Below are 26,780 nucleotides of genomic sequence, written 5' to 3'. Positions count from 1 at the left end.
TGAAGCCTTACAAATCATTTTTTGTTGCTCAGGGCTAACCGTGTATGCAAAACGGCAGGTTTCAGCACATAACTGTATATTATAGGGCCAATTATGTTGCGTTGTAGAATTAGAAATATATGACAAAAATTGTTGCAAATAACACTAAAGGGTAATTCTGCCTTATGATAGTATAAAGAATTCAGTGACTTCACAACATGAAGACTACAGTACCAAATTGTTTCAAGAGGCTGCAGTCCCACTTCGAAATAATATGAAACAATAAGTTAAACATGAAGAAAGGTTTATTTAAAGCTTAGAGCCTAACTCCGGACAACTAACAAAATTATCCCTTGCAGTGGGGCTGCTCCCACACTGCAATGGTTAATTATTCATTTAGGTCTAGAGGAACAAAAAAAAAGATTTACTTACACGATCCTCCACAACCCCCCCGATGCTAGACTGTTCCCCACAACCTCTTCCCCCCTACACTCTAGTCATCTACGATGCTGACATCATCCAGACCAGAGCAGGGTCCATGCATTGGACGTGTTGGCCCTGAGGGATAGTACACTTCCAAAGCATGGGGGCACACCATCTGCCAAGGGAGCAGAGGTAAGTTGGCGCTATATAAATCCTGTATAATAATAATAATAAGTAAAAGTGTTTCTCCCCTCCTCTAGAAAAATAAGCAATTAACTCTTATAGTGTGTGCGCAGCCCCTCTGCAAGGGATAAATTAATTATTTTCAGAAGTTGGGCTTTAAAATAGAACTCCAGCCACAACCTTTTGTTGTTTTGGATAGCGTTGGGAAGTGTTAGAACAACTGTCATGATTCTATAGCAGTCTGTGTTACTGCTAGGTAGATTTTGAAGCAGACATCAGAGGCATCCGACCAACAGAGTGCAGGAAAGAATATGCTGTGGGGACCAGTCTCAGCAACACCAAAGAGCCTGATGTAAACAAACAGTAAACCCTGAAAGAGAGAACTTTAACTTTTCCCAGTTAAGCTTTAAAGCTCAGCTCTGGGTTCGGGTCCTTTACCCTTTGCTGTCCACCATCCAACATCCTTGGTGCATCCCTCGCTCCTTAGGAAAGAAAAACTATATACTTACCATTTTTTCAGATGTCTTAGGCCAGGTTTGATGATGTCACAGGTCTTCTTCTGGCAATAGGTGGATCCCAAAGGCTGCAGAGAGTGGCACCATTCAGCGTGTATTTAGGACCAGTTTGAGACACTTCTGGGATCATTCAAACTTTATTTATCAGTGCTTCTGACCTGTGGTTGACTCTCATCTGACCTGCATTTTGCCTTCTAAGCTGCATCAACCTGTTTTGAGCTGCGTTTGCCTTGCCTTGTATGGAGAGAAAAATAATTCTGATATAGGCAGTGTACACAGCTCACAATTGTTTGACAATGGCTTTATATGTCGAATTAGTTAAATATATATTGTACTGATTTATGTCATGATGAAAATGACTAATGAGACTGTTGTTCTTGCAGGGGTCGTACAGGGAAGATTCGGGTACAGTCTCTTAAGATTGGACTTATATCTCTGTCCAAGGGACTTCTAGAAGAAAAATACAGATGTAAGTCGACTTTTGATTATTGGAGGATATGCTGTAATAGTCTCTGGTATCTGGTGTTTGGTATGGGTTCCAGTTCATGTTGCCATAAACTAAACATGCAATGCCAATAGAAGATGCCACAAGCATATTTCAGGGGAATTCATGACTTAAGAGTAAAGTAAAAAATCATCATTAAACTTATGTAATATCATATTATGCCCATTTAAAATTCCTGTGTTAGACAAAACTTTCTTTTTAGTGTGTAATATTAGGGAAGGATTAGAACACCTGACAAGTTTTTACTATTGCCTGTGTCCTCATTATCATCAGAACAGAAATTGTTGGGAAATTCAAAGTTTTACAGTTGTCACCGAAGTAAGGGCAAATCTTCCAATGGAGAAACCTGTTTGCTGACAGTTGTCTAAGCAGTGTAGAAGTGCCTTCTCACTTCTTGCTGCATCTTCATGGCAGAAAGTGGAGGGAATACTCCCCATTGGGACACAGACAGCAAAAAGAAAGGTGACAGGTTTTAACCCTTCCATACTCTATCCAAGATGAAAACAGTTTTACCTATACATGCACTTTAAGTAAGTTGCACAAAAACAAAGATCTTGCTGGTGTCATGGTTTGTTAGCTACCATACCACAGAAAATATTTGCCCAAATCAGTTAGGGGGAAAAGTTGCCACCATCCCTGTTATGTATACAAATGCCTTTACTCGCCTTTATTGGGGCTTTAAGGGCTACTCAAAAATGAACAATGCAAAAGATTATATAAAAGAACGTTTACATTTTATTACAAATATTAAAAAACATGACTGCACCAAGAATAATTCAATAGCATTGTGTCTTCACATAAATACACATAGTCACATGATACATTTACAAATGAGAAAATATTCTTTTGCACAGTGTAGTACATCCAGTTAGGTCTCCGCTGTAGTAGATGTATTCCCACGGTCAGTCCTTTCACTGGAAATGTCCTGTGCATTTCAAAATATTATTCCATGAAATTCCTCAGGGAAAGTACCACATGATGATAGAACATAGTAAGCACTTTGAGAGCAACATAAACATCCCAAAAAGAAAACCCAGAAAAGTAAATTATACATCAATCCACCATATATGTGTGAAAATTTAACTTACAAATTATCATTTTATGCTGGAAAGTCACAAAACCCCAATTGGCTTCCAAGTGGGCCTCCAAAGCATCCGGTCAGGTTTTTCATAACACAAAGGTCGACAGAATAGCTTATGTAGAACAACATTCATATTGTTAAAATATCACAGTTAGAGTCTGGACCTCAATTCAACTAATAAATGTATATTATATAGAGCGCACTTGTTGGAGCCCAACCTCTGTAGCTGTAAGATAAAGGTGCCAGATGGATATTTGGGATGGATGGGAGCAATAACACTGAGGCAGCTCTTCTTAGAGTGGAAGCAAGGCTCTAATGCAGTAACAAGAAAAAGAGAGGAAGGCGCCTCTAAGTGCAGTATTGACAATTTACAGTCAGGTCCATAAATATTGGGACATCAACACAATTCTAACATTTTTGGCTCTATACACCACCACAATGGATTTGAAATGAAAAGAACAAGATGTGCTTTAACTGCACGGTGTAGGAATTACAACAGTTTGCATATGTGCCTCCCACTTGTTAAGGGACCAAAAGTAATGGGACAGAATAATAATCATAAATCAAACTTTCACTTTTTAATACTTGCTTTGGGTCATTGTCCATCTGCACTGTGAAGCGGCGTCCAATGAGTTCTGAAGCATTTGGCTGAATATGAGCAGATAATATTGCCCGGAACACTTCAGAATTCATCCTGCTGCTTTTGTCAGCAGTCACATCATCAATAAATACAAGAGAACCAGTTCCATTGGCAGCCATACATGCCCACGCCATGACACTACCACCACCATGCTTCACTGATGAGGTGGTATGCTTAGGATCATGAGCAGTTCCTTTCCTTCTCCATACTCTTTTCTTCCCATCACTCTGGTACAAGTTGATCTTGGTTTCATCTGTCCATAGGATGTTGTTCCAGAACTGTGAAGGCTTTTTTAGATGTCGTTTGACAAACTCTAATCTGGCCTTACTGTTTTTGAGGCTCACCAATGGTTTACGTCTTGTGGTGAACCCTCTGTATTCACTCTGGTGAAGTCTTCTCTTGATTGTTGACTTCGACACACATACACCTACCTCCTGGAGAGTGTTCTTGATCTGGCCCTTTTATCTGCTGATTGTAAGTGGGATAATGAGGGAATAACACACACCTGGCCATGGAACAGCTGAGAATCCAATTGTCCCATTACTTTTGGTCCCTTAACAAGTGGGAGGCACATATGCAAACTGTTGTAATTCCTACACCGTTCACCTGATTTGGATGTAAATACCCTCAAATTAAAGCTGACAGTCTGCAGTTAGAGCACATCTTGTTCTTTTCATTTCAAATCCATTGTGATAGTGTATAGAGCCAAAAATGTTAGAATTGTGTCGATGTCCCAATATTAATGGACCTGACTGTATTTAGTAAACAATGGAAAATTTGCACTTACAAGATAAACGGTTAAAAAGACTCATCGTGTGGTAATTAGATTCCTTCGACCTGAAGAAGGAGCCTATTGAGCATGCTCCAAAATGCATTACCGCCCCCTTCACCTGCTTCATCTGACTGTGCTCTCCAAGCTTCATTTTTGATGCACAGGCACATCCTGGACTCTACCTCCTGATCCTATAAGCATAGTTTGCTGCTGGATGGCTGGATGTCCCACCTGGATCTAATTACCACACGATGAGTCTTTTTAACCGTTTATCTTGTAAGTGCAAATTTTCCATTGTTTACTCAATAAATTGTCAATACTGCACTTAGAGGCGCCTTCCTCTCTTTTTCTCAATTCAGCTAATGATGGCCGTGCACGCTTCAGTAAATTATTTATTTAATTTTCAGTCAACATCTCCGAATAGGAATAATTGATCTATAGTTGACAACCCATTTAGTCGATATGTCATACACTGGGGGAATGGAAGTGGGTTGATAATTGGAAGACACAATTGTACATTATGGATAGCCCAACTGTTTTCACTATGCTATTTCATAATTTGATCAAAATACGATTACATTCATGACGAAAACCGCTTAGCATTGCCGATCAATGCAACTTGATCAATAATTTTCCGCACTGGCTGATCAACTCAGTTTGATTGTAACAGGTCTCAATCGATTGGGAAGGAAGTTTAGTTTTTTTGATCATTTGAAATCCATCAATCAAATAATAAAATCAGAGCATGTATGGCCACAATAAGCATGAACAGGAGAGAATTTGTACTTTCATAGTCTGGTAAGGAGATCTAAAATTACTCCCAAGTATGGGGATCAACCTCTACAGAACACATATACTGAAAGATATTGCTGCTTGAAGAAATTCTGCCAATTACTAAAAACACGGATATGCTTTCTGTCCTTGAGTGTGAATATTTAGATAATGTATTCTGGAAAGTCATGAGAAAATATAATTGCATGTAGTATTATTTAGGCATATTGTGTTTCTCTGTTTTGACTTCACTGACTACCAGACCATTTTTTAGTTGACATAAAAAATAAAAAAAAACTTTAGCAGCAAAAATTTCTCATTTAAAAGTTTCCTCTTCCATCATCGAAGTACCGCCAGCAGAGAAATAAGGTATGTCGCATGGCTTAGTTAGATTGAGTCAGACAGATTTGTAACACTTTCTATACATAGTTTTGTCCTCTCCTTCACAGTTCGAACATTTTAAAATGAGATTTGGCAAGCCACTTCTTGGGCCGTCACTATGTAATCACAGGCAGTTCAACGCTTGCAGACATGATAATGACTATGGGATAAGTCTTCGTAGTGATTACTTTTGCAATATATGTTCTTTACTGTTCTGTATTACTATGATGTAAACCACTTATCTGCCATATACTACTTGGTACGTAAAATCTTTAAAGTAAAATTCTGCAAACAATAATTCTTTCAATGGCCATATTTTTCCAGTACCTCACGGTAAAAGATCACATACGCTTAGAATAGAAATAAAACAGAATATTCTTACATTTATAAGCTGTTATTGAACTTACACTCGTTGTAAAGGTAAACGGTTTTAACCTTAATTCATTCTCTGCATTAAGGTAATAAAACCTTTTAAGAGCAGCTCCCCCCCGGCCCAAATGCTCCCCTGAGCATGATCTCAGTCCAGGGCTGTGCACATCTGCAGGAGCTCCTTCCCCCCCTCCCAGCTCTTACAGGTGCGGCAGAGAGCAGTGGAAGCCATTAACTCCTGCTGCTGTCAGTCCAAACCAGTGAGCAGAGAGTAGGGGGTGGGGCTGGACCAGGCTGTATGTCTGATTATACACAAGCAGCTCGGCTCAGGAGTGAACCTGCATGAGTGATCATCATAAGAAATTGCACAAAGCAGGTAACTATGACATGTTTTTATTTTAATTTAAAAAACCTGAAGCTTTAGTGTCACTTTAAAAGAGTGTTTCCTTTACCTATAAACATTTGTATTCCTCTTTCACCCTTTTGATAGGTAAAGTACAGAAAGCAACCATGTCCTTTACATTTCAGGTTAACATGCTGACATTTATTATACGTAAGTCAATCTAGAGGATTGTTTTCCTTTCCTTTGGACTTGCTTCCAAGAGCTTGGATAGCTGCCAGAGAAGGTAAACAGCACAGTTTTGAAATCATCTCTTACCCACTTATCAATCAATATACTGGTCATGAGCTGTGCAAGTGTTGCATTGCCTGAATGAGACAAGCAAATAGTCTCCGCTGGGTCAGTTCCAAGCATACTATACATGTATAATGCAAAATAGATTCCTGGTGTATTTATAATTCATCCTATATACTCTTACAGCATTATTTATACAAGCATGCAAATATCTCAGCACAGAATTGCTGGTACTTAATACATGAAAGTAACATGGTATGATGAGGAAATGCCCATTACATAGGATAATATTAAGCTCTGTTGCAACAAGAAACATATAATTTCCTGGCACATATATACAGTCAGGTCCATAAATATTGGGACATCGACACAATTCTAACATTTTTGGCTCTATACACCACCACAATGGATTTGAAATGAAACAAACAAGATGTGCTTTAACTGCAGACTGCCAGCTTTAATTTGAGGGTATTTACATCCAAATCAGGTGAACGGTGTAGGAATTACAACAGTTTGCATATGTGCCTCCCACTTGTTAAGGGACCAAAAGTAATGGGACAGAATAATAATCATAAATCAAACTTTCACTTTTTAATACTTGGTTGCAAATCCTTTGCAGTCAATTACAGCCTGAAGTCTGGAACACATAGACATCACCAGACGTTGGGTTTCATTACTGGTGATGCTCTGCCAGGCCTCTACTGCAACTGTCTTCAGTTCCTGCTTGTTCTTGGGGCATTTTCCCTTCAGTTTTGTCTTCAGCAAGTGAAATGCATGCTCAATCGGATTCAGGTCAGGTGATTGACTTGGCCATTGCATAACATTCCACTTCTTTCCCTTAAAAAACTCTTTGGTTGCTTTTGCAGTATGCTTTGGGTCATTGTCCATCTGCACTGTGAAGCGGCGTCCAATGAGTTCTGAAGCATTTGGCTGAATATGAGCAGATAATATTGCCCGAAACACTTCAGAATTCATCCTGCTGCTTTTGTCAGCAGTCACATCATGAATAAATACAAGAGAACCAGTTCCATTGGCAGCCATACATGCCCACGCCATGACACTACCACCACCATGCTTCACTGATGAGGTGGTATGCTTAGGATCATGAATCAGTTCTTTTCCTTCTCCATACTCTTCTCTTCCCATCACTCTGGTACACATTGATCTTGGTCTGATCTGTCCATAGGATGTTGTTCCAGAACTTTGAAGGCTTTTTTAGATGTCGTTTGGCAAACTCTAATCTGGCCTTCCTGTTTTTGAGACTCACCAATGGTTTACGTCTTGTGGTGAACCTTCTGTATTCACTCTGGTGAAGTCTTCTCTTGATTATTGACTTTGACACACATACACCTACCTGCTGGAGAGTGTTCTTGATCTGGCCAACTGTTGTAAAGGGTGTTTTCTTCACCAGGGAAAGAATTCTTCGGTCATCCACCACAGTTGTTTTCCGTGGTCTTCTGGGTCTTTTGGTGTTGCTGAGCTCAGCGGTGCGTTCCTTCTTTTTAAGAATGTTCCAAACAGTTGTTTTGGCCACGCCTAATGTTTTTGCTATCTCTCTGATGGGTTTGTTTTGTTTTTTCAGCCTAATGATGGCTTCCTTCACTGATAGTGACAGCTCTTTGGATCTCATCTTGAGAGTTGACAGCAACAGATTCCAAATGCAAATAGCACACTTGAAATGAACTCTGGACCTTTTATCTGCTCATTGTAATTGGGATAATGAGGGAATAACACACACCTGGCCATGGAACAGCTGAGAAGCCAATTGTCCCATTCTTTTTGGCCCCTTAATAAGTGGGAGGCACATATGCAAACTGTTGTAATTCCTACACCGTTCACCTGATTTGGATGTAAATACCCTCAAATAAAGCTGGCAGTCTGCAGTTAAAGCACATCTTGTTTGTTTCATTTCAAATCCATTGTGGTGGTGTATAGAGCCAAAAATGTTAGAATTGTGTCGATGTCCCAATATTTATGGACCTGACTGTATATGTAACTGTATTTTAAAATAAAATTCTGTAATTGCATGGACCTTTAGAGCATACTTATCACTACTTCTGCTCTTATTTTAGCCAATAATTGATTTCTCTTTCATAGAGAGCCAGGTTTTATTGAAAGATGGGGGCTGCTTGATAATGTGTGTGTGTTCTACTATATGATCGTTTTGCATTAATAGAGACATTGACATGCTGTAGGTACACTTTTTTACCATGCTATATGAGGTTTCTTATGCATTCAGTTTGTAATTTGAGCTATTTTTGGGGATTAAAGAGGTTTTTTGGCACTTCTGTGCTAAATTTATAAATGTGATAAATGTATTTCAAATAGTCTTATCAATGTGTGTCCATTCCGAGATTGACTTAGTCACCAAAAGCACCTTGTATAAGATTAATTTTTGGGCCCATCATTCAGTTTGTGCCTAGACAGAAATATTTGTTTGTAGATAGATAGATCTACACTCTCCTACGACACTCTTAAACTGGCTGTAGATGGATTGTAATTTGTCTGGTTTAGCAGGGATCAGCTGCATATCGATCCATCCATGAGCAGGCTAATTGTTCAGACGTCAAACTCTCCATTGATCTCTGTACAACCAGCCTGCTGGAAAATTGTCACTCGATTAGTGCTGCCGGCTATAGCCGGGGGTGTTGGTGAGTGTATTCCGATGACAGGGAATCTTCCTTTTTCTTCATCCTTTAGTGAATCAAGTGCAATAACTGTACTGTACAGCTGCTCTTAATCAGAGTTTTAGATCTAACTGAAAAACAGACTGTCTATAAGACTGACAGAGATCTCAACAGTTTATGCAAACCTACCAAATATACAAAACTCCCATTGGACTTTTAGATAATGAACATTGGCAGTTATTACATTAATCTCTGTATTGATACATCAGAAAGTATATGAACTTAAAATTACGTCATGGCTAATGAAATGTTACAACCTGGTTATTTACAACCTTACATCACGGCAATACCCAAGAAAACCTCAGTCAGCGACTGAATTACAATAGCTGCATTGATAATCCAATATTTTTCCACACAGACAGGATGACCCATTTCGAATTTTATTTTCCACAGGGATAACTCTACAACAAAGTCTGTAACATTTTATATTTATATTCACAATGTATTATCAAGGTAAATATAGTGGTGATATCCACTTACTTTTTTTTGTAAGGACGCAAAAATATCAAATTAAAAGTCCAGGTGCCTTATTCCCTACCCACTGGGGCAGGAGTGACCACCTGGAGCCACCACATGTGCACCTTGATGAGGCTAAAATAGTGAAGTTTCCGTTATCCTACACGCTGGGTGTATGTTGGGGGAGTCACCCCCCTCCATGTTTCACCTTACATTTCTCACTACCGTTTTCCTTCATCTTTATTTTTGCAAGGTTTCTATACCAGTTGAAAAACTAAAGGCATGAGGCTAATCTAGTTGCAGTTATATACAAAATCTTTGTCGATATGTTTAAAATGTGACATTATTTGGTATTTGTTCTGTTGTGTGGATATAGTACTGTTACATGCCTTATACTTACATGCATTTTGCACAGTGGGCTGCTATGCGTATTTTTTGTTTTTGGAAACTTCCCTTAATTTTTCCTTAGAAAAATAATTTATAAATAAATACAAAATGCAAAAAAAAAAATATCAATAAAATTCTACAATGACTCCAACCAATTATTGATATTTTAGTATAGAGCAAGGGATGAGATTCTAAATGTGATCATACTGCAGGGAACATAATAAGCTGCTATCTAAATAATAAATAGAGCTATTATTAGTATTCCTCAACTGAAATGGAAAATGGAATGGAATGGAAACCAGTATAGAACTAAGGCCAGTAAGGTGTTGGTACTTCCTGGTTTGCCAAATAAACCATTATAAAGCTGATATCACATGATAAGCCTATACATATTTTTTTCAATTTCTCAAGATGGTATACTAAGAGTGCATTTAAACTGTAATCCCCAAAGTATCCCGCTTTATCAGTAAAATATTGAAATGATTCAAGTGTCCCATTTGGTAAATATCCTAAATACAGCAGGGCCATCCCCAACTATCAAAATCACTCCATAAAGCAGCAATGTCCAACTCTTAAATATCTATTACATTCATATAGGCCTCCAAGAGGTCCCACACATATGAGGTTGAGCCATAAAGAAAACCCATTGTTGTCCAAAGAAAACCTTTTATATTTTGTGTATAGTTAGCTGCCTATATCCAATCATAGAGGATAACACGGTGCTGTTTCTGGATCTTCTGGCATCTCCATGTGCAGAACTCTGCCCCGTCACACACATGAATGTAAGATGACATCACCATGCCTATGGGCATCAGGAAGTGCTGCTGGCACATACACTGCCTAGCCACCCATTGGTCCAGCACATCTTATGGAATCAGTTAATGCCTCAGCCCACCAATAGAGGGAACATTGAGGAATCTACTCCCATCACAGGCACAACAGGAGCACACACCAACAGACATATGAAGGAGCCCATAATCCCTCAACAACAGAGACATTGTGGAGGCCGCCAATCCTCCCCCAGGCCACCACCACATCCAGCCAATATGAAACAGGGCACCTTTGTACATAACAATTGCTACAACAATACTTTAATAATAACACATTATATACACATTGTACAACAGTGTTGGTTTTTGAAAATGTTTGCCCACTTGCTAAATTGCAATAGAGCTCCACAAAAAACATCTGTTATCAAAATGTAAGCGAATGAATAGAAATAACAACTACCATCGATGTTCAAGACCCCATAATGGTAAGATAAAAAAAAACATTTACTGAGATCTTAGCAGTCCATATGAAGGGTTTCAATTGGCATTTCTTGATATGCTGATAAAATACAGTGTGTGTGTGTGCAGCAAATGGGATAGCAAGCATGTAAAAAGTAAACTATACATTACTTTTATATAATGCTTCCCAAAATAACAAGAGTGTGTCAAAAATGTCAATGAATGTACTCTGCTTCCTTTATGACTTTCAGTGATCTGAGACCCTGAATGTATGAAACACACTGTATTTCTTCAGAAGAACTATATTAATGCATTTAGATTTCCTTACCAATAAAACAATGCAAGATGTGGATTGCAAATTATAGTATTCCAGTATCCTTAGCAACCACTCTTCTTGTTCTGGCCTAACTTAACGTATGTTGAACCCTGATCTGATATGGATTACTGAGTAATGAGTAAATCTGCATTACTGACTAAGTCAGCGTCTGTTCATTGTTTGCAGAATTTCTGAGTGTTTTGCCTACTTTGTTCACCATTTTGAAAAATGTAACTCTCTGATGACCAAAACTGCTCTGTAATAAACTTCCTTTTTTAAATATTTTTAAGGGTCAGCCTTGACTGTCCTTGTGCTATGGTGTTCTTTTTCTGCTGGCATCTTCTGTTGAGTGCATCTAAGGGTATAAAGAAAATTTCTCTCAGCATCTGTCAGAAATTCTCAGGTTATTTGCTGATAGTTACAGGGGGTTTTACCACAATGTAATAATTGTGTATAAGGCCTAATGCCCCGTACACACGATTAGAAAATCGTCCGAAATATTTTGCGGAACCACTGATCGAACGATTTTCTCTTCGTTGAGGAGCAGGATGATTTAACCGATAAAAATATTGTGCAAAAATCCGGTTGAACAACAGTGAAAAATTTTGTCATTTCGCATACAAACGATTTTCTATGCGGTGGTATGACGGTTGTACAAAAAATATCTATCAAGCACTATCACGCATGAGCGGAAACAGAAGATGACCCAGATGTTTATGTCCAAGGAATCTTTGTAAACACGAATGAAAAATCCAAATGTTAAAAGTAGATTTTACTAATGAGATAATGAAACCAGAATTATACATATTCTATTTTTATGTATCACTATTTATGAATATAGTTAATGTAAAAAACTATATTATACTCATTGCTGTTAATTGTTGTGCACATCTGTGTGAACAGGGAGGTGCAGCGCTGTATAACCAAACAAATAATAATTACACAATAGTGAACAGTGACTGTAAATTAGTAATGCCACTATATGGTGGCTCTAGGTGAAGAGAGTGAAAAACAGTCCAGTGAAGGAGTGCTCTTAAGATCCAGGGTGATCTTCAGACGTCCAATATACAGGACCATCGGGTGATAAAATATAAAGACTGCGCACTCACCAGATACGCAATCTTTATGCGCATTTGTGTAAAATTATCACTAGGCCTCCTGTATCGTCATCCTGGTCTGGTCAGATCTGGTCAGCATATCCCTCATGGCCCGGTAACTGGATGGATGAAGCTGTTCCGTAGACTTGGCCGGTTCTCACCAGAACTTTAATAGCAACACAATGCAGATCAACTGGATGTTTGGGTCCTTGGTATCGTATCTGCAAAACGATACACAGCGGCTCTCCTCCGGCTCTAGCTCCTTCTGAGAAGGAGCTAGAGCCGGAGGAGAGCCGCTGTGTATCGTTTTGCAGATACGATACCAAGGACCCAAACATCCAGTTGATCTGCATTGTGTTGCTATTAAAGTTCTGGTGAGAACCGGCCAAGTCTACGGAACAGCTTCATCCATCCAGTTACCGGGCCATGAGGGATATGCTGACCAGATCTGACCAGACCAGGATGACGATACAGGAGGCCTAGTGATAATTTTACACAAATGCGCATAAAGATTGCGTATCTGGTGAGTGCGCAGTCTTTATATTTTATCACCTGATGGTCCTGTATATTGGACGTCTGAAGATCACCCTGGATCTTAAGAGCACTCCTTCACTGGACTGTTTTTCACTCTCTTCACCTAGAGCCACCATATAGTGGCATTACTAATTTACAGTCACTGTTCACTATTGTGTAATTATTATTTGTTTGGTTATACAGCGCTGCACCTCCCTGTTCACATATATGCTATTGAAGGTTTGATACGGTGCCTTTGGGTGTACAGCTGCTGCTTATTATACATTATATACTATCACATAAGCGCTCACTTATTCTTTGTTTTTCTTAATTGTTGTGCACATCGCTTGTTCTGGCCGGAATGGCGTGGCTACAAGGTCACACGCACACTGCATCACTTCCAATAGTACGGAAGATGTCAACACTAAGTATTGCCCGACGAACATTTTTTTTAGCTTGGTTAATGTGGGCCACGATTTTGACCAACGAACGAAGGCCTCTCGGTCGTCAGATGACCGATCGGTCGATTTTCTAATTGTGTATTCCCACCTTAAGTCAGTTATTTGTCGTTTTTGTCAGACAGTTTTTGCAGATAGACGACTCATAAATATTCACTTTTCTAGATAAATATTGATTTGAGAACTCTTAATGCCTAAAGCAAGACAAGAGAGCTGGAGATTTCACTATTTGGTATATTGGAGGGGCCAGTTCTTAAAGTGAAACTAAACTGTATCTGAGCACCACAAATGAAAATGCTATTTAAAGCAGAGTTTCAGGCTCCCACAAAAATATAAGTCAGCAGCTACAAATACTGTAGCTGCTGACTTGTAATAAAAGGGCACTTGCTTGTTCCTTGGGACCAGTGATGTCCTTACCCCAGCTGATTCTTCAGTCGACTTCGGGTGCTGGCGCGGACATCTTCAGTAAGGAAAACCGGAAGTGAAGCCTTGCAGCTTCACAGCCTGTTCTCCTAATGTGCATGCGTGCAGTGTGCTGCACTTTATGAATGGGCCGCAGTCTGCGGGAGTTAGGAGAGGGGTTTCCGGCTCAGATCACCGCGGCAATCTGACTTGGGAGGGGAAGTGGGTACCTCCCCCCAATAAAGTGCCAGATATGGCAGTGGACAGGGGAGGAGGCAGACAAGTGGAACTTTCTCTTTGGGTGGAGTTCCGCTCTAATTCATTTTAATGTTCAAAGCAAACCTACCCATCCATCTATGTCTCTAACACCCGCCCCCCCCCCCCAACATTTCTAGTTGTGTTATCTGGAGTAAGGGCAAATGAATCATGTAACGTTTACTTCCTTGAATCCATCTGCTCTTAGCTCAGGCATGCAGGCAGGTGAGTGTGCTTAGCTGAGAAAGCCCCTTCCCCCCACCTCAAAATATAAGAAAAAAAAGATACTCACGAAGACACATGGGATGTATGACATCATTATCAAAACCAGGAAGCAACCAAAGAAATAACAAAAAAGTTTAAAACAAGTAAATTTAATATACCTTCCTATCTAGTTACTAATGCTTGCAGCATAATGATTAAAACTAGTTAATGTTGACATACTGCTTTTAGATTGATCTCCTGCATGCACCTATTGAATGATGTGGCTGACTGTTGTTCAGTACTTCTGCTCATCAGACAGTGGTTGTTTAATTCTCACGTGTGCGCCATGTTCAATGCCCATGATGTACATTACTATGGTGTCCAGATGAATTGATTATTCCTGTATGACTTGAGAACTACAAATCAAAAAAATGGTTATTGTTGATTGAGAGAGTTGAGTTTTGCTTTAACTGTTGTTTAAAGTGTTACCAAATCCACAACAGTTAAATCAGTCTGTATATGCAGTAAAGCATGCTTGATATACTCACTGTGGAACCTAAGGGGTTAATCCTCTGCATTGTGTAAAAATGCTGTTTAATCCTGACTTATCTGATCCTCCCCTTGTTTTGCACATGCTTAGTTTGGTGTGTATTGCTAGAGAGGTTTTTTTTTTCTCTTGCGAGAATGCATTTGATCAGCAAAGGGCCAATCAGCACTATTCAGACAGAGGTCAGGGGTCCTGCATCCTCCTAGAACAGAATGAAAACTCCTCCTACAAGCTTTAACCAGTGCTCTGCTTACCACTGATAGAAGTCACAAGACTGTTCTAACTGCTGATGAGAAAAGTTATTTAGCAGTTTATATTTACTAAAATAATTGCATTTCCATGTTGTGTGTACTGTGGGAGAGCAGATATAGTGAATGCAGGGTCCTGGGTTTAGTATCACTTTAACTGTTTCCAGTATTCTCCTTAACATAAATGTCATTAGGCAGCTCCCATTATTTGCAGTTAATTTAAAATAATGGAATTGTAAGTAGCCAGTATATGTGGACAGCAAACAACTAATTCAAACCCTGAAGTTTGTTTGATTTTAAAGATCAAACAGTTTTGCTGCTTGCAATGCTCTTGTCCATATGGGTCCATACAGTTGTAACAATTTATTTTAACATGTCTGAGATAAACATCATTTGTTTAACACATACCAATGGCAGTTTTATAAAAGCATTCTTAGTGAGTTGGATAATTCATTTGGGACACAATATCTTCTTATCCATTAGCACCTGCTGTTTTTACAGATTCCTTTGAGAATTCAGCAATAAAATCTGCCTCTATGTCTACAGCAAGAGCAATGCATTTTGTTTTCTCCTTTTCTATGTCAGATGGACAGTCTTCCATTCCGCTCTCAGCAGTGAAAGTCAGACATCTATTGTCAGCTAAGTGAAAGGTTTGCATTATCATCAGGAAATTAGGCAAAGCCTGAGAGATATGTATAAAACTCCCAATTAAGGACTCCTTATAGGACTAAAAAGGAAATGTAAATTGTCTACTTAATGCTTTTTCCTAGCTTGAACCGCATTGCTTCGTATTAACAGTTTGTAATGTTTTGTAGATTGACTTTCTGGTGGGAATTTGTGACTTAAAGATCACATAGGACTAAAGCTGGCCATACATTACGCAATTTTCTTATTCAATTTCCTTTCGGTTTGCCTTCAACTATGTAGTGCGAGGGCCTGCCTGGTGGCATAAAAATTGAAAGTGCTTAGGTTTGACCTCCTGTTATATGGTTTTGGTGAATCTAAAGGAAAACTGTATAATGTATGGCCAGGGAAACAAAACTTTGCTGGACAACACTAATTACCAGCCTCACAACATTATCTTTAACTGTGAACAGTGGTGGAGGGAGAAAAAGGATTTGGGGCTGCTTTGCTACCTCATGGCCTTGATGTTTTGCAGTCACTTAGGGACCAGAGAACCTAAACCACCTGAGTACCAATCTGTAATATCCCTTGACTGCCAGGCCATTTTTCAGTCTTCAGTGCTATGATAGTTTGACTGAGATTTACTCAGTTATCCAACACTGAACCCAAAGGAGTTTTTTTAGACAGAGATTAGTATTAAATAACTGCTGTTTTTTATTTTTATTTTTTACTAAAAAAGACCAAACAATAAAAACACTTTCCCTTACTTTCTGTTAAAATAAGAAAGCCGTATATGGAAAAAAACCCAGAAATGTCCTTTTTTGGAAAGCAGACACCCCAAGGTGGTATAATTTTTTGCCACAATTTTTTGAAAATGAAAAACATGTCAGTACTAAGAGAGATGAGCAGGAGTTTGAGAATGGTGCATTGGATACAATAATGTACAGGTCATAAACAGAGGAAGGCTGCTGTGAAGGGGTTAATTTTTTTTTTCACACACAGTGGCGGGATGGAGATGAAGGGGTCAATGATCAGATATGCAGGATAAAGGAAGTGAGGGGTTTTTTACATGTTACATGATGACCACATTAGAACTAGTAAATGTAGGATAGGAAGAAGGCCTGAAAAGGAAGAATTAGAAAAAAAAACACCTGTGTCACTGCAAGAGAATTCATTTTCTACCCATTGATAAGTACTATTCTCTCTCCTTTCCTTTCCTTGTCGTAAACAGCACGCAAAATAGTAAATAGCAATGTGATCACTGTGATGGCCAATCACACTGATCACATGATACCCAGCCCTTTGGATCGGCTGGGTACAGTATCTCTGTGTGCTCTGTGATGTGGCCATCAGCCACCCAATGGCTACTTATTCAGTGCTATTCATAAGTGGTACTGAGTAAATAAAGGGCTGCTAATCTGTTGAAAACTGTATATTGGTGTGTAAGTGGTTAAGCTGTATTAATGTAGTTGTAAAACCTTACACTCAGTGAAGAAGCTGGCCTCAAATGATACACAAAGTTGAAACAAATCCTCCTACGTAAGTGGTACGTGTCTGTCTGCAGTCTTCTCTACATCTGTTCCAAGTACAGCTTGTCTGAGAGTTCAGAATAAAGGGGGAGGAGAGCTGAAGTTGCACTCTGCAGAGCTCAGGAAGTAGAGGTGTGAGAGCTGATTGGAGGGAACCCCCCCCATCACATAGCACACAGGAACAGAGCTGAGGCTCTCAATCTGCTGAAGGTCCCTACCATTTTTCTATTGGTGTCAGGAAAACTTACCAGAATTGATTCATGCTGATAGCAGAGCAATAAAGCGACAGACAGAGATGACACTTAGTGCTCTTAATTGAGGCAAGTACACACCATAGAGGGATAAGCGTTGTTCATATTTCATGTCTGAGGTTTACAACCACTTTAACAAATTCTTTAGTACCAATATCTCAGGTACCTCCTTGTGATGCTAAATAGAATTATTAATGTTACATGACTATTTTACAAAATACAGATACAAAGTGATAACAGTGACTCAAGCAAAAGACATTCAGCAATATGAAATTGGCCAAGTCAGAGTCCTGAACTCAGTCATATAGATTTGAACAGATCTGAAGCAGTCCATTCAAGCAAGACTTCCCCAAAATATACTAAAATGGTTCTGTATATAAGAATGGGCCAAAATATTTGTTAGTTGTTTAAAAGCGTTTTCCTAAACATGTAAGCATGTAAGGTTGAAAATATAAAGAAACATATTTCACATTTTACACTTTTTAATTTCTCAAGATGAAGAAATGCGTGGTCACAAACATTTGTGGCCATAAATCAGAGTAAAGGATCTATTGAGGTTAATTTTTGGAATTATTGATGCAGTATATTACAGTAAAATGCATTTTTCATCAGGTAACTACATTAACATTTTGTTTCTTCCTAGATCTCTTCCAGGAAGTTTCTGGGGCAGCAGATACTTGTGACCAGAAGCAGCTGGGCTTACTACTACATGATGCCATTCAAATCCCACGGCAGCTGGGGGAAGTGGCAGCTTTTGGGGGAAGTAATATTGAACCAAGTGTCCGCAGTTGTTTTCAACATGTAAGTAAAGACCATTCATGTGAGTTTTTGCTGATGCTGCGTACAAATAAAACAAACCCACACATATCTGAATGAGCCATAGGTGCTTATATATCTGAAAGAGTATTTCACTTTATGCCCATGCTGGGAACATTTTAGTGATCTCCAGTTCTTGGTTCTTTCATTAAGTCAAATTTAAACATGCAAAGTTGGAAGGAGAAATGTTGAATATTATGGTTTATTATGAGACAGTAGATACAGATTTAGTATGATGTATTTCTTTTTTAAATAGATAGATATTTATTATGATGTATTTTTTTAAAATAATTTTCCAGTGAGTGTTTTTTTACCTGGAGATTGTACCAGCAACAGCACTTACCTGCAGGCTCACAATGCTAAGCCACTGCCTGTATATTAGCGGCAGCATTATCAGTGGGGCATGTGTGCTTCTTTAGTTGGCCTTTGGGCTGACTGTTAGGTCTGTCAGATAGTCAGCAGCTAATTGAACAAGCTAGCATGACAGGTTGACAATGCTGTGCCTAATTAGCCAGTTGCAGACACTGTGCTCGCTACACACACATGCAAAAATATTTTACTGAAAACTATAGGGTGTGTGTAGTAAACCTGCTGTCTTTCCCGCCCTCACATTTGCCAGAAATACCCAGCTGTCAAACTGACAGCTGAGTGGTATGTGTAAATATAGCAGCTATTACATAAGCTATACGGGATATACATGTGTGGTGGTTAGGGAATTGTTGCGAGCCTACAACAGGAAGAACTGTTACTGGCAGCATCTCCATGTAAAAAAATACTTTGCAACAGATTTACTAATAAACAGTTTGCTTAACAAAAAACTGTATACAGTGATGTATTATGCCAGACACACTTTAAAGGCTAGCAAATGTAAGAAAAAATTCAGAAAGATGTATTTAAAAATATTCATATCTGTGAAGAAATTGAGATATTTGATATATTAAATATTTCTGCATCCTTTTTTGTTTTTTGCTACTAATCATTTAGGACAAAGTAGGCTTAGACATTGCACTTCTTTTTCCTGAAGTAACAAATTTATTTCATATACACTATGTTGCCAAAAGTATTGGGGTGCCTGCCTTTACACACACATGACCTTTAATGGCATCCCAGTCTTAGTCCGTAGGGTTCAATATTGAGTTGGCCCACTCTTGGCATCTATAGCAGCTTCAACACTTCTGGGAAGGCTGTCCTCAAGGTTTAGGAGTGTGTCTATGGGAATGTTTGACCATTCTTCCAAAAGCGCATTTATGAGGTAAGGCACTGATGCCACATGAGAAGACCTGGCCAGCAGTCTCCACACTAATTCATCCTAAAAGTGTTCTATCGGGTTGAGGCCAGGACTCTGTGCAGGCCAGTCAAGTTCCTCCACCCCAAACTCGCTCATCCATTTCTTAATCCATTTCAGGACTTCTCCAAGGTGTCACCCATCCTCTGGAACTCCCTGCCCCAACCCATCAGATTATCACCTACTCTTCTCTCCTTTAGGCGCACCCTGAAAACCCATCTCTTCAGGGAAGCCTACCCCACCCCCTGCTAACTTGCCGACCTCCTCCACTCTTCCTACCACTCCATCCCCCACAGCTATCTCCTCCTGTGCCACCATCCCCTCCCTCCTAGATTGTAAGCTCGAAAGAGCAGGGCCCTTGATCCCCTCATGTTTTGCATTGTATTGGTATTGTTCTGTCACATGTTCTGTCCCCCTTTGTAATGTACAGCGCTGAGCGAACTATTGGCGCTTTATAAATACTGTATAATAATAATAATAATAATAATGGACCTTGCTTTGTGCACTGGTGCACAGTCATGTTGGAACAGGAAGGGGCCATCTCCAATCTGTTCCCACATAGTTGGGAGCATAAAATTATCCAAAATGTCTTGTTATGCTGACGCCTTAAGAGTCCCCTTCACTGGAACTAAAGGGCCAAGCCCAACCCCTGAAAAACAACTCCACACCATAATCCTTCCTCCACCAAACTACACTTGGCACAATGCAGTCAGGCAAGTACTGTTCTCCTGACAAACCCAGACACATCCATCAGATTGCCAGACAGAGAAGTGTGATTTGTCACTCCAAGAACACATCTCCACTGCATCTGACACTTTGCACTACACTTGGTGATGTAAGGCTTGGATGCAGCTGCTCGGCCATGGAAACCTATTCCATGAAGCTCTCTATATACTGTTGTGCTAATCTACAGGCCACATGAAGTTTGGAGGTCTTTAGCTATTGATTCTGCAGATAGTTGGCGACTTCTATGCACTGTGCGCTTCAGCATGCACTGACCTCGCTCTGTCATTTAACGTGGCCTACGGCTTTGTGGCTGAGTTGCTGTAGTTCCCAGTTGCTTCCACTTCGTTATAATACCACTAACAGTTGACCGTGGAATATTTAGTAGCAAGGAAATTTCACGGATGAACTTATTGCACAGGTAGCAACCTATCACAGTAGCACGCTTAAATTCACTGAGCTCCTGAGAGCGACCTAGTCTTTTAAAAATATTTGTAGAAGCAGTCTGCATGTCTAGGTGCTTGATTGTATACACCTGTGGCCATGGAGGTGATTGGAACACCTGAATCCAATGATTTGAAGGGGTGTCCCAATATTTTTGGCGTATATGTGTAAAAATATAGTGATCAGGAAATCACTTAAAGGTGGTTGTAAACACAAAGGTGGATGATATAATAATATTATTTGCACCTCCTTTTGTCACTCCACACCAAGGCTACTCGTTGGCTACTCACTCAGTGAGCATCACATCAACTGTGATGGCCTCCATTTGCTTTCACCTTCCTGTAAGTCTTGTAAGCCCAAATGAATGTGAAACAAGTATTTCTAGTTTACTATAGTTTACTATGTAATAAGACTGTTTGTTTATATTCGATTGGAGTTTTCCTTTAAGTGCCATAGGTGCCTACCTTTGTGTGAGCTCAAATGGCTTGGTGAGGGGGGAAGGACTTGCTGTCACCCTGTGGTACAGAATGGGCATTGTGCTGCTTACCCTCCCTTCTTTTATTCTTACACTGCTTTCCTTTTGGTGGTCAGTACTAGTTTTTGCACCCATTGGTGGGCAGTGGAAACTAACATTTTAGTGCCCTTACTCATAGCCTCTTTAACAGTGATTTGGCCTAAGTACACTGACTTGTGGCAAGGGACATTGGGAGCCTCTGCTTCCATCCCTCAGGTCAATGTTGTTGCCTCTTTGAATTGTTATCTATTCTCTGCTTGGACCTTGAAGAAGTGGGTACAACCCAAAAGCTTGTCCTGAAAAATTGTATGTTAGTGCAAATAAAAAAAGTGTCATGGACGGTACTCAATTGTTTCTGTCACAAGTGTACTATTATGGCTACAATCACCTTAAGCAGTATCTATTCTCTCTCATGTTGTCAAAAAACAACTTGGCATATAGATCAGTGCATAGTAAAGAAACCCACATGCCTGAAAGCAAAAGCAAGTGGTTGCCTTTTTCAAATTGAGTGGGATGCTTCTCTATGCTGATATGCTAGTAGTTATGACTTTCAAACTATCAATAGGGAAGGTACCTGCAAACATGTTGGTTTGTCTTCAGCTTGCTTTCAGTAAGACCTGGGAGGTCCTGGATCTTTGACCTCAATCCAATGTGAGCTACCCACTGACCATTTGTGTTTTCTGTGCACAAAACGACTTATCGATGAAAGATGGTAGGGCTTATTCTGCGCAGGCAGGCAGACTTTTTGCTCCAAGTTGGACAAAAGCCAAGACGCTTTTGATTGTCATTTGCAAGTTCTAGTGCTCTTTGTAATCCATATTATACTTGTATGATTTTCAATATAAATGTAAAATATAATAGCTGAAATAATTCATCAGCATGCTGGACGTGCCCCCTTATTTGTGATGCCACTCTTGAAGCAAACTGTAGGCTATTTTAGCTTTCAGAAAATTTCCAAACAGCCTACAACTCTATCACATTTTGCAGTAGATCGAGTTGAGCTGATCTTTAATTCATGTGCTCACGTTTAATTTCAGTACGTTAGTTTCTAATTCATTTGTTTTATAGCTGAAGCTCTTCAGAAATCTAAATTAGCTTTTCAAAACATTCTGCCTAAGGATATGTGTTTGCCTATATAAATAATACGCTCTTTTCTGTTGGTGTGAATAGGATTCATAAAGGGATATGAGCTTTTTGACTGATGTCTCACTGACTGTGAGATATTCATCTCACAACCCAACACTGCAGGCACTCCATAAAATCCTGACAATGTAAATTAGCTTGGTTCCTGATCGGTGATAGGTAGTAGCAGAGAGTTGTTTACTAAGTGGTATTAACCCCAAAACACACACACACACACACACATATATATATATATATTGCAGTTTACCAATCCCTAAATGTGATTTTTCCTTAATTTTCACAGCCTGTCTTCAGGTGACTTCACTACACTGGAGGAGCAACTGACCCGTCAGCTTAAGGAGAGGGTAGTGTTAAATGAACTAGCGAATTTAGATGGTCTTACTTACAGCAACCATTTTTTTTTCTTTGAGATAAAGGTTTTAAATAAATTAATAAAATCTGACCATTGTATGCACCTCTGTCAATGTTAAATGTTTAATATCAAGCCTCTAATTGACACTTTTGCTGTTCATCTTAGTCTGTTAGCGGAGGTTGAAAAACAGCATACTTACTTCCTGAACAGCAGGTGAAAATAAAGGAAAAAACGCCTAAAAAAAGAAACGAATGCAGTCACTATATCTCAAATTTTTGTTTTTGGGTTTACTACCACTTTAAGTAGGATAACTGGTCTAACACTGGATTTAGAATAAATGACCAACTGTTCATTGAAATTTTGTACATTTGTTTTAAAGGAATTGTGCAGACAAAATATAAAACATGCTTGGCATGCTGAAGGTTCACATTTAGTGAAGAGATACTGTATGTACTTTACTCATTGGTCTTTTGACCTGTCAGTCACTCAGCCACTGAGCTCAAATCATGGTAGCCTTGTCATAAGGCTGATAGAGTATGACAAAACCCCGAGGACTGCTGTGATCGATGGATTGATGGATGGATTGATTAATTGATTGATGAAAACTGCAGGGGAGAAATTGGAGTTATTCAGAGGATAGCTGTTCTATTATCAAATTGCATGAAACCTGTTCATTTGGTGTTGATCTGTTCACTTGTACACTTCTTCACAAATAGTTACTATTTATTAGGTCCTCATGACATATATATATTTATGCATAGGTAGAGATTTGTTCATTTGGATTTGATTCTTTCAGCTTTAGAACTGGGACAAAGTTGGTTACATTTAGACATTTTTATGTCTCTGCTGTAATAAACTAAATAAATGATTTTGTTTGGACAAGAGCTGCTCTTAAAAATGTTTTTCTGTAAAGTTTTTTTGGCCTGAATACTTATGGTTTTACTCCATGGTGGTGAATATTCAGCTTGTCGCCACTCTTTACAGTTACTTCTGTCAGAGAAAGGCAGTCTTAACATTCACATGTAAAACTCTCATAGAACAAATGTCGTAGATGGCAGTGGCAATAATACCCACTTAAAGCTTCATTTCTATATTTTAAGGACACTTGTAAAGATGACTGGATTAAAGTTAATAGAAGAAAATGATGTACCTGCATGAAAATCCAATTTTAATATGTACTATTTGTCAGTGACCTAAAGCTTGCAATTGAAGACTTTGTCAGTATATTGGTGATCGTGTTTAACTCACTTCACTACAACCTGTTTTACATGACATCCATGCAAACCTTACACCATAGAGATCATTGCTCTATACAATGCACTAACAGGAGCACAAGCTGGAACTGTAGACCTATGTAGCTTTGGGGACATAAAGGAATAATTTCCTTGTCTGTATCTCCAGTCTTTTAAAGTGTAAGCAGAGTGGGGAAGGATTGAAGCCTCTGTTAGGATTTCAGTGCTCACTGGGACAGGAAGAAATGTAAAACCATTTCCAAAAGGGACATAAACAGCAAAGAAAATTCAATGGAGCTTCAAACCTTCCCCCACTCTGTTGAAAAATGTTTTTTTTTTCAGCTTTGTCCCTGTTAGAGATTTCTGTGCACCCCTTATACTGATGTCAGTAGTTGGTGAGAAAGAAAGTTAGAAGGAATCTCCCAACAAGCATATAAGTCTTGGCTGGAGTTGTACTTTGCATAAAGGAGAAATCCACCTACTCTTGATTGGGCAGGCTAGGAGAGGTATGAATGAAAAGACAGAGGGGTTGATTTACTAAAGGCAAATGGGCTGTTCACTCTGCAAATGAATTTTCACTTTGTGAAAATTCCCTTAGCTTATTCAATGAAGTGAAGTTCTGCTGACTTCAATCATCCAATCATGTGCAAGCAAAAATACTGTTTTTTTTATTTCTGTGCACATGACTGGGTGCAAAGTGAATTTTCACTACATTCACTAAGTGTTTTTCCAAATATATGCTTATTGCATGGCAAAACAGCACAAGAAAAAATTACTTCTGCAATATCCATCAAATGTTACGGAGCACAACCATAATATATACCAATCACTAAGTTAAGGGAAAATGCCCTTAAAAACTGAAATTGTCCTTAAAAAGTGAAAAATTCCTTTGAAAATGACTAGCTTATTTTCTTTTAGTATATTAATCCCACAGAGTTGATTATTATTATTATTATTATTATACAGTATTTATAAAGCGCCAATAGTTCGCTCAGCTCTGTACATTACAATGGGAGACAATACATGAGACAGTACAATAACAATACAATGCAATACACAAGGGGTTCGAGGGCCCTGCTCCTTGGAGCTTACAATCTAGGAGGGGGGGATAGTGGTACACGAGGAAAAGCTGTGGGGGATGGAGTGGTAGGAAGAGTGGAGGAGATCGGCAATTAGCAGGGGGCGGGGTAGGCTTCCCTGAAGAGGTGGGTTTTCAGGGTGCGCCTAAAGGAGAGGAGAGTATTTGATAGTCTGATGGATTGCGGTAGGGAGTTCCAGAGGATGGGTGATGCCCTGGAGAAGTCCTGGAGGCGGGCATGGGAAGAGGAGACCAGGGAACTAGAGAGAAGGAGGTCTTGTGAGGAGCAGAGAGTGCATTTTGGGTGGTATTTGGATATTAGGTCGGTGATATAGTTTGGGGCAGTATTATGGACAGCTTTGTATGTCAGTGTAAGCATTTGAATTTGATCCGTTGGGCAATCGGAAGCCAGTGGAGGGATTGGCCGAGGGGGGTGGCGGAAACAGAGCGGTTGGTAAGGTGGATGAGTCTGGCTGCCGTATTCAGGATCAACTGAAGCGGGGATAGTCTGTGGTGAGGGAAGCCAGTGAGGAGGGAGATGCAGTAATCGAGTCGTAATATGATGAGGGAGTGGATGAGTTGTTTAGTGGTTTCTGGGGGTTAGAAATGGGTGTATTCTGCAGTCTGGAGTCTGCATGAGTTTGTTAGCGATTGGACTTGGGGCAGGAAGGATAGATAGGACATCCAGAGCATACTAATTAATTAAATAAAGTTAATTAACACCTAAACAATAACCACTCTTTTCTAATTGCCCGGATTATTTAATTTTTATTACTACTACTCACAACTATATCACTATACTACTAACTGTCATTTCTATTCTAGGCTCAGAATAAGCCAGAGATCAATGTGAAACAGTTTATTGAATGGATGCGGTTGGAGCCTCAGTCCATGGTCTGGCTACCTGTGCTTCACAGAGTGGCAGCAGCTGAAACTGCTAAGCATCAAGCCAAGTGTAATATCTGCAAGGAATGTCCCATTGTAGGATTTAGGTAAGTGGATTTGCCAGTGTTGGGTCAAGAACTTAACATAAGCATTCTTGCTAGCATTTCTGAATGTACAGGTAGACACTGACAAATTTATTTGTATGCAGTAAACACTAAAAATCAAAAAATATCAAATATATAGGAAACACTATGATGACTCATACCGGTATGGTGAAAAGTGGGATGATTGTTCCACTACTCAGTGCAAAGATAAAGATTATGAAAGCAGTTGAGCTCAAAAGCTTGCACACCCTAGCAAAATTGTAAACTTTTGGCATTGATATTGAAAATATGACTGATCATGCCAAAAAACATCTTTTATTTAAGGCTAGTGATCATATGAAGCCATGTATTATCACATGCTTGTTTGGCTCCTTTTTAAATCACAATGATAACAGAAGTCACCCAAATGGCCATGATCAAACGTTTATATACCCTAGAATGTTTGGACTTGGTACAGACACACAAGGTGACACACATAGGTTGAAATGGCAGTCAAAGGTGAATTTCCCATATCTGTAGCTTTTTAAATTGCAATTGGTGTCTGTGTCAAAAATGTCAATGTGTTTGCCAGCTCCCATGTGGATGCACTGAGCAGACTAGATAATGAGCCATGGGGAGCAGAAAAGAACTGTCAAAAAACCTATGGAACAACATTATAAAGATGGAAAAGGATATAAAATATATCCAAAGTCTTGAATATGCCAGTCAGTACTTATTAAGAAGTGGAAAATTTGGGGATCTCCTGATA

The 26,780-nt window shown here is 39.3% G+C and overlaps 1 protein-coding gene across 9 annotated transcripts in view; it reads left to right on the top strand.

Moving 5' to 3' along the window:
- UTRN (utrophin) overlaps nucleotides 1–26,780 on the top strand; it is a 943,118-nt gene that overhangs the window by 854,153 nt on the left and 62,185 nt on the right. For all 9 annotated transcript variants that reach the window (XM_089654601.1, XM_089654598.1, XM_089654599.1 and 6 more), the window contains 3 exons: nucleotides 1,484–1,569; nucleotides 18,100–18,257; nucleotides 25,869–26,035. In XM_089654601.1, the coding sequence (XP_089510727.1) occupies nucleotides 1,484–1,569; nucleotides 18,100–18,257; nucleotides 25,869–26,035 (411 nt within the window). The remainder of the gene's footprint in view (nucleotides 1–1,483; nucleotides 1,570–18,099; nucleotides 18,258–25,868; nucleotides 26,036–26,780) is intronic.

This window comes from Staurois parvus, unplaced genomic scaffold (assembly GCF_062004578.1).
Source record: "Staurois parvus isolate SC_StPar_1 unplaced genomic scaffold, SC_StPar_1.0 ptg000780l, whole genome shotgun sequence".
In the NCBI taxonomy this organism is placed as follows: domain Eukaryota; kingdom Metazoa; phylum Chordata; class Amphibia; order Anura; family Ranidae; genus Staurois; species Staurois parvus.
The sequence above is the reverse complement of the archived record's forward strand: the minus strand, read 5'-3'. Positions and strand labels throughout refer to the sequence as shown.